The following is a 13,898-nucleotide window of genomic DNA, read 5'->3' on the forward strand; positions in this document are numbered from 1 at the left end:
TCTGAACCAGCCTCTGTTGTTATCAGTTATATACATGTTTAAGATTCTCTCTCTTTGTCTCTCTTACACACACACACACACACACACACACACACACACACACACACACGCATCCCAGGCTGGCTTTGAACTTGCTGTGTAGCCAGAGATAGCATTAAATTCCTAATCTTTCTGCCTCAGCCTTCCCAAATGCTATCATTGCACTTGTACCTTTATGCTCCCCAAATGCTATCATCACACACACACGTATTTCTATGCTCCCTGAATGCTATCATTACACACAAGTACTATTCTGCTTCCCGAATGCTACATTGCATGCTTGTACCACTATGTGTATGAATGTGCATCACGCATATACGTGGCAGTTATGTGAGAGTTGTGAGTCACCATGTATGTGCTGGGAATCAAACTCGGGACCCCTGCTAGAGCAACGTCCAAGCTCTCTGCTTCTCTATCTGAAACTGAAAATGCTATATTTTAAATTATGTGTATTCTGTTGGTGGATGCTGTGCACATGTGTGTGGGTGCTTCAGAGGCCACAGGCTTCAGAGCCCCTGGAGCTGGAGTTACAGGTTAGGTTGTGAGCCAAAGGATGTGGGTGCTGAGAGTTGAACGCCAGTCCTCTGGAGGAACAGTACACAGTCCTGACTGCTGAGCTATCTCTCCAGCCCTCATCTGTTTTCCTACTATTATCTCTTTGTATAAAATAAAGGTCTTTATTTGGGATTTACAATAGGACTATTTAGCTTTTTTTTATTTATGGCAAGCAATTTAGCATTTCAATTGGATTATATGAACTGTACAATTACACAAATCACTTTAACTTCTGTTCTTTAAGTTGCATTTGCCATATTAATGAATTTAAATTAATCAACCTGATATATTTAAATATATCAGATACGTTGTATTTTTCTTCAATAGTTGTACAAAAATACAGGTATTATAGAGACCCACATATCAGCGTTTCCAGGGCAATGGTAATCTCCTCTCTCTGGTTCCAATTTTAGCCTGTGTGCTGGCAAAGTGAACACTAAAAGCATTTTTTGCAGTTCTTTCCTGATAAAGCCTAATCTAAAAATTGTGCTGAGTTTATAATGATGTGGGCTAACATGAGAAGTAAAGTGTTTTCTGCCTGTCAAAGCTGCCCTTGGCTCTAAGCAAGTTTGCTTGGGCAGCGCTGGGTGCAGCAGGCTTTCTTTTGGGCCACCAACCAGCTCCCAAACCATGACATGGGGACTTCATATTAGTTATGAATGCTTAACCTTATCTTATGCTTGTCCCACTAGCTCTTATAATTCTAATTTAACCTGTTTATCTTCATCTGTGTTTTGCCTTGGGGCTTTTTACTTTCTTTCATTCTGTGTGTCCTACTCCATGTCTATCTGTCTGGTGACCACCTGACTGTCCCCAGGCATCTGCCTTTCTTTCTCCTTCATGCGCTTCTCGAGAGAGAGAGCCTAGATTCCTCCTACTACCTATTCTCTCTCCCCACCAGCCCCACCTATCCTTCTACTGCCTAGCTATTGGCTGTTCAACTTTTAATTGGGCCAATCAGGTGCTGTAAACAGGCGAGGTAGAATTGCAACCCATTTTTACATAGCTAGACAAATACAGCATATACACATGCAACACAGTTTTACCCAGCTAATATTCTGCAACACAAACATATGCAACACAGCTTTATATAGTTAAAGTAATATGCCATAACATTTGGGTATAAAAGTAAAGCCATTATATCAACCATACTATGGAGTGTACAAAAATAGTTGATGGCCAAGCCTGAAGTGGGGTGGGACAGCAAGAAGGTGCATAGGGACTGGGGAGACCATTTAGCAGTTAAGAGCACTTCCTGCTCTTGTGGAGGACCTGGGTTTGGTTTCCAGCACCCAGGTCAGGTACATGAGTTACGATCTCATGTAACTCCTGCTCTAGGGGATCTGGCTCTCTTTTCTGACTTTTGTGTGTACCTACAAATGACATACACCCACAATACACATAAAGACCAGAAAAATATGAAGGTTTATTGTATTTAAACTATGAGTTATTTGCATGGCTGCCATGGGTGATGATTTCTAGAAATATTAATAAGCAGAAACTTCCTGTTTTCCAATATGTCTGTGCCAGGCTTGAGATTCAGAAAGAAAGATCGTCCCACGCATTGCTTGGGTCCTAGGCAAGAGCATGATCCAAAGCTCCCATAAAGGACTTTCTATTTAAAAGATCTCCTAAGGCTTTCCCTCTCTAATTTTGTTTGTGCTTGCTGACGTAATCTGAAGACATTCCCACACTCCGGTTCACAGAAGGTGTGACACAGCGAAAGCCCCAGACTCCTCTGTAACCCGGGTCCTACCCTAGGGATTGTCATCACTGGTGCAGAGTTTCAGCTGTGAAGGTGACAGCTTGTGTAAAGCTTGTATAAAGGCTTCTGTGATGTAAGTCTGAAAGCAAGGAGGAGCCGAGACATTGAATCTCATCCTGATTAAGAGCCCAGAGGGTTGCATGTCGGCCATGATGGTGCTGTCTTGAGCAGGAAGGGAATTCCTGAACTTGGAGTCTGTAATGGTGGCCCTAGCATTGTCCTCCTCTACCTACCTACCGGAAACATGACCAGGGAGTTTCAGCGGAATCAGCTTGTGCTGTGTGTGGCCTTTCCTTCCTCCCATCCCTACTGTGTGAAGAAGGCCCTTTGTGTGCTGTCCCATGGAGCCCCTCTGTGCTAGTCCACTTTTTTTTTTTGCCATAGCAAAATACCTGAGATACTTAAAAAGAAGAAAGGTTTATTTGGGTTCAGTTTTAGAGGTTCTATAGTCCACCATCCATTAGCCTCATTGCTTAGGACCTGTGGTAACACTGTACACAATGACAGGGACTTGTGTGGATGGAGGCTAGCAAAAAGACGGATCAGTATGGTTGCTTAACTCCTGTGATAGTTTGGATGAGAATGACTCCTATGGCTTCATATGTTTAAATGCCTGTCCTCCAATTGGCAGAATTGTTCTGGGAAGGATTAGGAGTGAAGCCCATGCCAGGTCCAGTCTTGAGTTTGCTCTGCCTCTAACTCGTGGATGAGATGTAGACACTTAGCTGATGCTCCAGCACCAAGTCTGCCTGTCCGCTCCATGCTCCCTGCCATGGACCCTCTAAAACTGTAAGCAAGCTCCTAATTGAGTGCTTTTTGAAATAACTTGCCTTGGTCCCGGTGTCTCCTCACATCAATACAAAAGTAACTAAGACAATAACCTATTAGGACATGGCCCCAGTGACCCAACTGCATTCTCCTGGTAGGCCCCACCTCTTAGAGGTTCCAATAGTGCTACGGCTGGAGTCTAGTGACAGTTCAGCTCCAAACTCAGACACAAACCCTCCATCTGCCTAGTTCGTGTGACAGCCTTGAGGTTGCCTTCGAGGACTGCATCACTGAAATGGATTTTTACTTTTCATTGATTAGGACCCGATCTCATTTCCTTCAGTTCGGTGTGCACTGTGTGAGAGACACAGTTAGTGAGTAACTGAGGAGGAAATACCAGTTTATTCAAATTCTGACTTTCCCATGTCCTAGATTGATAACTAGAGTCAAGTTTCTTAGGTCTACTCTGCCTCGGTTTCCCCACTATAAAATCAGGCCAATAACACCATTTGTAAAGATGAAGACAGCCAATGTCTTTCTTGGATTGCTCTCTGTCTTAGATTGAGGCAAGGTCTTTCACCCGAACCCACAGTTCAGACTGAGTTCAGACTGCTCATTCAGTCTGTTTGGTCTCCACCTCCAGAGCCCTGAGAGCAGAGACAGGCCACCAAGCAGGCCCAATCGTCACACAGCTGCTATGGAGCCCAACTCAAGGCCTGAAGCTTGTCTGGCAAGAGATTTGCACACTGAGCCTCTCCCCAGCTCTACAACTACTTTTTAAAAGAAACAAAAGGTAGGGAAAGATACTTTTGGAAACCACAAGGCAATGTTTAACAAGAGTGCCTGCGAATCTGTGGTTCAGCACCTCCCTCCTAAGGATACATCCAAGGGAAATGTGTCCATTGTCGTTAGGGTTGAAAGAAACCAGGGTCACTAACCTCACTCCACTAACCCTAACTCTCACCTTAGACTAGTTCAAGTCTGGGTAATGGTTACCTTGGCTGGGGAGGAGCAGGGGAAAAAAGGATCAAGAACTTCTGGTGATGTGGCTAACATTTTATTCCTTCATCTGGTAACCGAAGGTGAAAATACATTTAGCTGTATACCCAAGGATGTGAGTATCCCCCCCCATCATAGTTCACAAACAAAACAAAACAAAATTGCACAACAAACCAAACAAACAACATCCCCCCCCACACACACACACAAAAGCCAATAAAGAAAGCTTGGAGTGGTGGCATGCACCTGTAACCAGCAATTGGGAGGTTAGAGACAGGAAGATGAAGAATTCAAGCTCAGTTTCAGTTACATAGTGCATTCAAGGTCAAAGGCCAGTCTGGGCTTCCTGAGATGTGTGTGCATGTGTGTAAGGAGAGAAAAAGGAGAGAGAGAGAGAGAGAGAGAGAGAGAGAGAGAGAGAGAGAAAGAGAAAGAGAAAGAGGAATAGGAAGCAGAGGAAAATAAAACAAAGTCAGGGGTAAGGGGAGACCCATAAAGTTGAAAGCCACTGATCCCTGACTCCAGTACCCCTAACCCGGTTGGCGCACCCCTTTGCCTCTCACAGGCTCCTGCCCCACCCCTTCTCTGTTTGCTCAGTGCAAAGACGCAAATGCTGCGAGTTCGGGATCTTCCCTTCTTTCCTTTTTCCCAGGACTCTGCCCGCCTTGCAAGTGCGTAATTTTGGTACTAGAGTAACTTGGTCTAGCTGAATTGTTTTGTTAAAAAAATAAAAATGTATACATTTAAAATTTTTGAAAGCCATGGGCTCTTTACCTCTTCCTCTTGTCCCTGGCTCTTTCTCTGTATCTCATTACCCCCTGCAGGACGTCCTCTTGGTCATTTGGGACTGCCCAGGCTCTGCATGAGCCTTGAGTACTGAAAGGTTTTGGGGGTGACTGGAGGCAGCTGATGCAGAGCTCCCCACTGTGTCGTCCTCCCCACCGCTAAGTCCCCGCCCGGATTGACCCCGCCCCGCGGCCGCGGTCTATTTTGGGCGCACCGGAGGAGGCGCGGGATCGCTGACAGTCGCGGATCCTGTGACACCTCCCAGCAGCCAGGCACTTGTTGCTCCCGGGACCTGTTGTCAATCCCTTAGCTCGCTTTTCCCTTAAGCCCCCTGCTGGCTCTTGAAGTCGGTTCTTTCCCTGGGTCACCTGAGACACTGATCTCTCAGACATCGCTGTCCTTGCTTGAGGAAACTGAGGAGAGACTGGAAGCCTTAAAAAAAAGATTAAACAGCACTGAGAAGAGAGGCTCCCACCGTGAGCAGGAGCCCGAAGCGCTGCAGAGGTGGCGCCTCTCCGACCCGGGACCGCGGCCCGGGGCGCCGACGGTATGATGGACTCAGCGACAGCTAATGGGGACGATAGGGACCCCGAGATCGAGCTCTTCGTGAAGGTAGGTCGGCATCTGCGGGCCTCTCTCAGTGCTGGCTCTGTCGTGATCTCAAGTGTCAGGGCGCAGATCCCTCTGGGACTAGGGACCCTCCCTAGGGAGCACAGCCCAACGCCCTGCCCTCCTGGTTCTGCAGATGGCCTTTCTGCAAGGGGTTCCCGGGAGGATGGAGTAAACTTCAACCTGGCAGGTGTCTGTCTTCCTGGAGAGCTGACCCGCAGTCTGTGAAACACTGTAGGGCAGGTCACCACCATGGATCCTGGACTTCAAGGGTCGCCGTGACCAGGCTGATCTTAAAGGATGCCCCCAGATATAGGGGCAGGAGGACCTGGCTGAACCAGTAAACTTTTCTCCTACAGTGAGGAAGGAGGAGGAGGAGGAAGAGAGAGAGAGAGAAAGAGAGAGAGAGAGAGAGAGAGAGAGAGAGAGAGAGAGAGAGAGAGGGGAACGTTGATAAAAATGATCTTTGGCAAACAAAAATAGCATTTCCTAGCACCGTTCCTTTTTTTTTTTTTTATTCAGAAAGACTAAAATAACAGTGAAGCCCGCAAAACTATTTTCTTGTTTTGTGGCTTGGAAAGTAGAAAGCGAACACCCTTTCCCCGCTGTTATTGTCATTGTCATGATGATTCTGTGGGGCAGTCTTTGTAACCAGGGGACCTGCCAGTCAACCTGAGTCAGGGCTGCAAAGCAGCACCGTCTAGTCTAGCAGAACCAGATTAAGCTTCTTGGGTGCTCCGTGAGCAGGAGCAGGAGCGAGACAGAGGCTGTATTTCTTTTGCAAGCTGCTGAAGAAGTACGAGGCCAGGTCCGCGGGCATGGGCAGAAACATTTGATCAGCCCTCCTTGCGGTACACTGCAGAAGCAGAAACTTGGAAACCTGAGGCAGGAGGAAAGCAGCCTCTGGGCAGGAGTCGCCAGGACTAGGGGGAGGGGGAGAGCTCCGCTGCCTGATTACCTGAACTTTTCACAAAGGAGAAGAAAATCAAGGGCAGTTTCCTAGAACAGAGTGCTGAGTGTGGAGAACACACTTGTCGCTTAAAGAGCGTGCATATAACCTGGGAGCCGAAAGATGTCAGTTTGCTCAAACCACCCCTTCTGAGTCAATGGCGCAGACTTCTGTAGAAAGTTTTAGGTTTGTGTAAACCTGAACAGCAATCTTTTCTTCTTTGACATCTGTGAAACACACACACACACACACACACACACACACACACACACACTATTCCATACACATATTGAATTTCTAATATAAAATATATAATATATTATATATAATATAATAATATATAATCTGTTACAAGTTATTTTATGTCTACAAAGTGATCTAGATCTCCTTTTGTGCTGGCGGCCGACTTAGGTAATGAAGAAGGGCCCTGTTGCCTCCCAGGCTGGACAGGATTTGACCAAGGGATCCACACGGGGAACCCCCAGCTCAGGCGCCCAGGCCCACAGCTGGGAGGGTGACTGGACAGAGGTTTCACACAGCTTGCTGTGTTCCTTAAGAGAGCCGTTCTTGCACTTGCTCAGCTTCCCTGGGAGTAGGGACTTCAAGGTGTCAGGTTCCCTGAGGGAAATTTCAAACACAAATTGGTTCTTTTAAGCCAAAGGAGCCCTTTGCCCTGTTACCAGACGTGGAGACCAATTCTACCTGTATCTTTGAAATTTCATGTTGGCAGCGTTAGGAGATTTTGTCTATTTATATATATATAAAAAAGCTTACTCCACAGCTCAAGTAGCCCCCAGAGAATTCTAGAATATCTGTGCTGTCATCTGCTTTTTCTCTAAAGAGAAGCAATTAGTGGGAGGCAAGCAGGCCTTGGTCTCTAAGACCAGATTGATGGCAGAGCTGTTTTGATTCCCCTATTCTCATTTTTTTAGTTTCTAGTTACTGTTATGGTCACAGAGTATACACAAAAGTTGGGTCAGTCAGGTCGGTGGTGGTTCACCCAGCATGCAGGCGGCAGAGGCAGGAGGATCTCTGAGTTCAGAATCAACCTGGTCTACAGAGCGAGTTCCAGGACAGCCAGGCTACCCAGAGAAACTCTGTCTGCTAAACATAACCAGTTGAGTCTAGAGTGGAGCTGCCGCTCTGAACGGTGTCATTTTGGGGGAGGGGGTGATTAGTTTGCAGAATCAGACTTTCCCAAATCTGAAGTTTCCCTTCCGGATTTCCACAGAAAGAATGTCTCTGAGGTCTGGTGTTGGGTAACCGATGTGCTTTCTGAAGGGGAGGGTAGTTTGTTCCTCTGAAGTAGCTCACAGGGAATGTGGGTTGGTCCCTCTGAAGTAACTCACAGAGAGGAGGCCCCACCTGGAGCAGTGATGTTGGTCATTGTCAGCAGCCTGTGAAAGACCCCCCCACCTCCACTTCACATAACACCGAGTCTGCTGTTCCACCCTACTGCTCCCTGAGACTCCACGTTGTTTTCCTGAAGTGATAGTCGTCGTCATACTGATGAAAGGCAGCATCCTAGGTCATGTGGAGCTCAGGGAAGGAAGTGATCTCATTGGGCCCTCACATCCTTATTCATGAAGGTTATTTCACTCTTATGTGAAATGAATAAAACAGCGAACTATGATTTACAGGACCTCGTGATCCTTGCAGTCACAGAGCTTGGTGAACTGAGGTATGCTCCCTTTCGGTACCCAAGGCTACAAGGAAAGGGTTTGTGTCATGATAATGCCGAGCAATTCTGTGTTGGGGGAAGGCGTGTGAAGTGCTCTGAAGCAGCCTACAGACAGCATGCAAGTTCAATCCTCAGTCTGACACATCATACTCTATACGTCCTGTCTCTCACTGGACACTGATATGTCCATCCTTGTATTATTTATTTTCCGGCCTATCATGTAGCCCAGACTGGCCTTGAGTTCCCTAAGTACCTAAAGATGACCTTGAGCTCCCAATCCTCCCACCTCCATCTCCTCAATGCTAAGAGTGCACCATGCCCAGTTTGCTTGGTACTGGGGATGGAGACCACGATTTCATGCATGCTAGGGAAGCACTCTACCAACCGAGTTTCACCGGCAGCCCCTTAGACCTTATTCTGACAAGTTGAGCTCTTGATGTTACATAAAACCTGCTCCCAAGGCATCTCTCTGCCTCGAATGAACTAGATGACTATGAGCAAATTACTCAACTTCCCTAATTTTCTTTGGCCTCTCCTTTAGCCAAAAGTGTTTATAGCTAATAGCAAGGAAGCTAACAATGATAACAAGTCATTGTCCAAACCAAGATACTTCGAGAGTGATGGGAACTGTGGTGCTCAGACTAAGGATAGATGTGACCAGGTTTGTGAGGACATGTGGTGCTCTGATTAGGCAGATGCAGTCACCACCAACTTGCTGTAAAACTTCCATGGGGTCATACAGGCAAGAGTGCTTTGCAAGGAAGCTTGCTACACATGTCTTACCTTCCATCTTCCCTTAAGTTGTATGGCAGGTAGAGTTTCTCTGGATTTAGGTGTCCCTGCTTTCCTATGGAGAGCCAAAGCCTGGCTCCCTCCTCACTTGCAGGGATATTTTGAGAATGGATGAGATCATCTGTAGCTTGGACTTTGATCATAAAGGGAGGGTGCCAGGTTAGAGAAGGCAATGAATATGGTTTGGTGAAGGAAAGAATAAAGAACAAGAGAATCAAATCGAAACAGAAAGCAATTTGAGAGGACAAACACAGGACTTTCTGAGCAGGGTGGATCAAGTTCTCCCTCCTCTCCTAGCCACGCCCTAGGTCCCAGAAACAGAAAGTTACCAAAGAAAAGGGATTATGGTGGACAAGTCCCCAACAGTCATTTCTAGAAACTAGGGGTATCAACAGAAACTATGGATTCTCAAACGTGGATACATGAGCAAGTCATTTAGGGAAAGTAAAAGGTTGAGCCAGGACCTTCCCCAGGCTGATGTCATCAGTCCCCATGGGCAGAGTCCAGAGCAGTTTTCTCACTGCTACCCTGAGGTGACTCCAGTGTGCAGGGTTTATGGACAGCCAGGGGCGGATGCAGAGCAGGCAGTTTCTGCTACAGTTAAAATAATAAATGTGAAAGTCCGGAATGTCTAGTAAACTGGGGGTGTGGTCAGGAGGGCTGTGGATGGAACACTCAACTCCGTCAACAATTGCTAACGAGCCGGCAGTGATTCTCTGCACAGGACTCTAGAACAGTCCATGCGTGAGTGGTGAATGTGGCTAGTCAAATAGTTCTCCACGCCATGTGCTTGTAGTAGGAGAATAAAGCAATCCTCTGATGGTGTGATCGAAACGGCCAGTTGTTTTCATTGCCAGTGACCCCAAAATCTCTGACAGGGGAGCAGTGGTCAAGTCATGACATACATAGTGTGGTCATCTGATTTCCAGAACAGGCAGGATGGAGTCTCGTGGTGTTCCCCACATAGCCATCAGCTCTTCTGACAGCCTGATGCTTTCAGGCAGCTCACCTAAGCATAAGTTATCCTGTGAGGTGTGTGTGTGTGTGCGTGTGTGTATGTGTGTGTGTGTGTGTGTGTGCATGCTCTTCTGACAATCTGACCATTTCAGGCAGCTCACCTAAGCATAAGTCATCCCATGAAGTATGTGTGCGTGTGGTGTGTGTTGCACATGCCCATGCCCTTGGAGGCCAAATCAGGACATCAGGAGTTCTGTTCTATCACTCTTTGCCATTTTTTTTTGCCTTGAAATACGTTCTCTCAGTGACCTTGAGCCCAGGTGGTTAATCAGCGAGCCTCAGTAATGAGATGATCCTGGTGTCTCCATCCTCAGATGAAATGTTGGGGTTACAGAGGCAGGAGATTACGTCTAGCTATTCGTGTGAGTTCTGGGGATTTGAACTCAGGTCTTCATATTTATGCAGCAGTCACACTGAACTGTCTCCTTTAGCCGTGTGTGTGTATGTAGCGTGTGTGTGCACACACGCATATGCTTGTGGTATAGGTATATGTGCATGAATGTCTGCATGTTGGTGCATATGCACCTGTGTGCACACACGCATATACTTGTGGTATAGGTATATATGCATGAATGTCTGCATGTTGGTGCATATGCACCTGTGTGCACATGCAGTGGTGGTCAGCGGTGGTCTTCTTTGGTCATTCTCCGCATTCTTTTGAACAGATCATTGGGCTATCTTGTTGATTTTCTCAAAGAACCAACTTCATTGGTTCTTTGTATTGTTCCCTTTGTTTTTACTTTATTGTTTTCAGCCCTCAGTTTGATTACTTATTGTCTCTTCTTGGGTGTGCTCACTTCATTTTGTTTTAGAGCTTTCAGGTATGCTGTTAAGTTGCTAGATTGAGATCTTTCCTTTTTTTTTTTTGTAGGCTTGTGAACTTTTTTTTTTTTTGTGCTGTGAACTTTCTTCTTAGCACTGCTTTCATTGTGTCCTAGAAGTTCAGGTATGCTGTGTATTCATTTTCATGGAATTCTAGGAAGCCTTTAATTTCTTTCTTATTTTTGTCTTAACCCATTTTTCACTCAATAGAGAGTTTTTCATTCTCCATGAGTTTGTAATCTCTCTGCTGTTTCTGTTGCTGATATCCGGCTTTAAACTGTGGTGGTCTGGTAAGATGCACGGAGTTATTTCAGTTTTTTGGTATCTGTTGAGACTTGCTTTGTGGGCAAGTATATGATCAATTTTGGAGAAAGTTTTATGAGGTGCTGAGAAGGTATATTGGTTTGTGTTTAGATGAAATGTTCTGTGGATATCTGTTAGGTCCATTTGGTTTATAACTTCTGCTACCTCCAGTACTTCTCTGTTAAATAGTTTTGTCTGTTGACCTGTCCATTGATGAGAGTGGGGTATTTATGTCTCCCACTATCAATATGTGATCTAAGCGGTAGTGGTGTTTCTTTTACAAACTTGGGTGTCCTTGTGTTTGGGGCACAGATGTTAAGAATTGAAATGCCATCTTGGCAAATTGGAGTAGTTTGGGCTGGCATCTGTGGTCTTTTAGAGTCTGTAGCACATTTGTCCAGGCCATTCTGGCTTTCAGTGTCTCCACTGAAAAGTCAGGCCTAATTCTAATAGATCTGCCTTTATATATTACTTGGTCTTTTTCCTTGCAGCTTTTAATATTTTTCTTTGTCCCGTATATTTAGTGTTCTGATGACTATGTGGTGAGGGACTTTCTTTTCTGGTCCAATCTACTTGGTGTTTTGTTTGTTGTACCTTTTTAAGCATCTTCCTCTTTAGATTAGGAAATTTTTCTTCTAGGATTTTGTTGAAAATATTTTCTGAGCCTTTGAGCTGGGATTCTTCTCTTCACTCTGCTCCTACTGTTCTTAGGTTTGGTCTTTTCATGGACTCCCAGATTGCCTGGATGTTTTGTGTCAGGAAATTTTTAGATTTAACATTTTCATTGACTGATGTATCCATTTCTTCTACCATGTCTTCAATGCCTGAGATTCTGACTTATCTCCCTGGTATTCAGTTTGTGAGGCTTGCCTCTGTAGTTCCTGTTCCAATTCTTAAACTTCTACTTCCAGAATTCCTTCAGTTCATGTTTTCTTTATTGCTTCTATTTCTATTTTTAGGTCTTGAACACTTTCATCCCCTTTCTTCCACTGTTTATCTTTTCCTGGATTTCTTTAAGAGATTTATTGATTTCCTCCAATTGTTCGTGTTTTCCTGGATTTCTTTAATAGATTTATTAACTTTCTCTTTAAGGACCACTATCATTTTTATATAGCTGGTTTTAAGGTCTTTTTCTTGTGCTTCAGCTACGTTGGAATATTCAGTGCCTGCTGTGGTAGGATAGCTGGGGCTCTAGTGGGGACATAGTGCCCTGGTTGTTGTTGACTGTTATTGTGCTGGTATTTAGGCATCTGGGTTTGAGATGATTATAGATCTAGTGCTAGTTTCTGGGTTTGTCTTTGTTGGGTGGGTGTTTTGTTCGCTGGTTTCTGTTTCCTCTCTGGATTTTCAGAGTATGATGGCTGTTGTGTTTTTTTTTGTTTTCCTGGTGTGCTCAGCTAATGTGTTCACAGGGTTATGCCTGCTTGTGTTGGAGGCTGGGATACAGGGGAGGATTGGGGGAGGGAGGTTAGGAGGGGATGGTCTGTGGGACCCACAGAGATACAGGCAAGAAGGAAGAGAAGCTGCAGCTGGTGATTTGTTGCAGCTCTAGTTACAAAACTGACGGGATGGGTCTAGAGGAAAGTCTGTGGGCAGCCTACCTGACTTCCTGGCAGGAGTCATGATCTGCTCTCAATATCCCAATACTTAGCACCTATGTGCACCATCACTGCTTCCTCTCCAGGTACTCGAAGGTTGGATGGTGCCCATCTCAGGTGCTATGGCAGGGCATAGGGACAGAAATCCAGTATCAGTGGCATGAGCCCCTGCCTGCCTGCTGATCTGTACTTTCTCTTTGGGTGGCTGCTGGCTTTTTCCAGTTTGATCAGAGTCTATGAAGTTTGATATGTAGTTAAGTTGGAAGCTTTCATTGAGAGACCAAGTGCTAAGCCTGCAGTAGGAGAAAAGTGTCACGGTGCCAGGCTGCGGTTTCCTTGCTGCATGGGCAATGGTAAATTGTTTGACATCACAGGCCATAGTGTGCTTCCTCCCTGACTTCTTTCTTTCCTTCCTTCCTTCTTTCCTTCCTCCCTTCCAACTAGTACAACACTAATAATAACAGTATGTATTTGATGGGTTTGGTTTTCTATGTTAGAATTTGGGACCACCTCTGCAGACCCTGTGTAAGATAAGGACTTCAAGCCCTCTTTCCCTGGATGGTCGGGAAGTCATAGCTTATTCTCACCCACCTTGTCTCACTGATGGAGCTGTAACATAGACCAAGGGCAGCTGGCCCTTAGGGCAGCCGTCCCTGGATCCCAGTCCTCTGACTGGGCTGATGTTTTCACCAACCAGAGGCCATTGCATCAAGGGTGTGGTTGGTGTCACCACAGTACAGGGGTGAAGCAGAATCATTGATTCTGGAAGCTGATACTTCCTGTCAGTTCCTCCATCATCCAACAAAGCTTCTGCACAGCTGTTTCCTGGGAGGATGGGTTTCAGAGCTGTGTTCCTTTTCCTGTCTCTTGACTCCAGGAAGAGTGAGAATTTACACCTGAGAAGTGTCTGTGACTTTGACCGTTAGGTGAGAAGAGAAGACTTTGGCGTCTAGGCTCTTTGCTTTTGGAGGTCCCTGGTTTCCTCTCCAGATTTCTTCACCCCCTCACAAAGACTTACAGGCCCTGCACAGGTGTAGAGGTTTTTGGAGGAAACACAAACACCCATGAGCTTCCCAGAGGTGTGGGTGTGTAAAAGGTCTCTCACCATCCAGGAGTTCAGGAGCCTGCTCTCTATATGAGGAAACATCTCTTCCGGCCTCTCGGAAAGTTAGAACGGTTTATCTATTTCCTGCCAGCCTCTGGGAAATATAGATA

General features: G+C 45.8%; 1 protein-coding gene across 2 annotated transcripts in view; it reads left to right on the forward strand.

Moving 5' to 3' along the window:
• Clic5 (chloride intracellular channel 5) overlaps positions 1-13,898 on the forward strand; it is a 154,520-nt gene that overhangs the window by 51,201 nt on the left and 89,421 nt on the right. The window contains exon 1 of one of the 2 annotated variants that reach the window (XM_005359812.3): positions 5,164-5,524. The exons of the other annotated variant lie outside the window; for it this stretch is intronic. Coding sequence (XP_005359869.1) covers positions 5,462-5,524 — 63 coding nt within the window. The 5' untranslated portion in view covers positions 5,164-5,461. Of the gene's footprint in view, positions 1-5,163; positions 5,525-13,898 lie in introns of those variants that run through there. 2 annotated transcript variants of the gene reach the window in all.

This window comes from Microtus ochrogaster, linkage group LG2 (genome assembly GCF_000317375.1).
Source record: "Microtus ochrogaster isolate Prairie Vole_2 linkage group LG2, MicOch1.0, whole genome shotgun sequence".
NCBI classification, from domain to species: Eukaryota; Metazoa; Chordata; class Mammalia; order Rodentia; family Cricetidae; genus Microtus; species Microtus ochrogaster.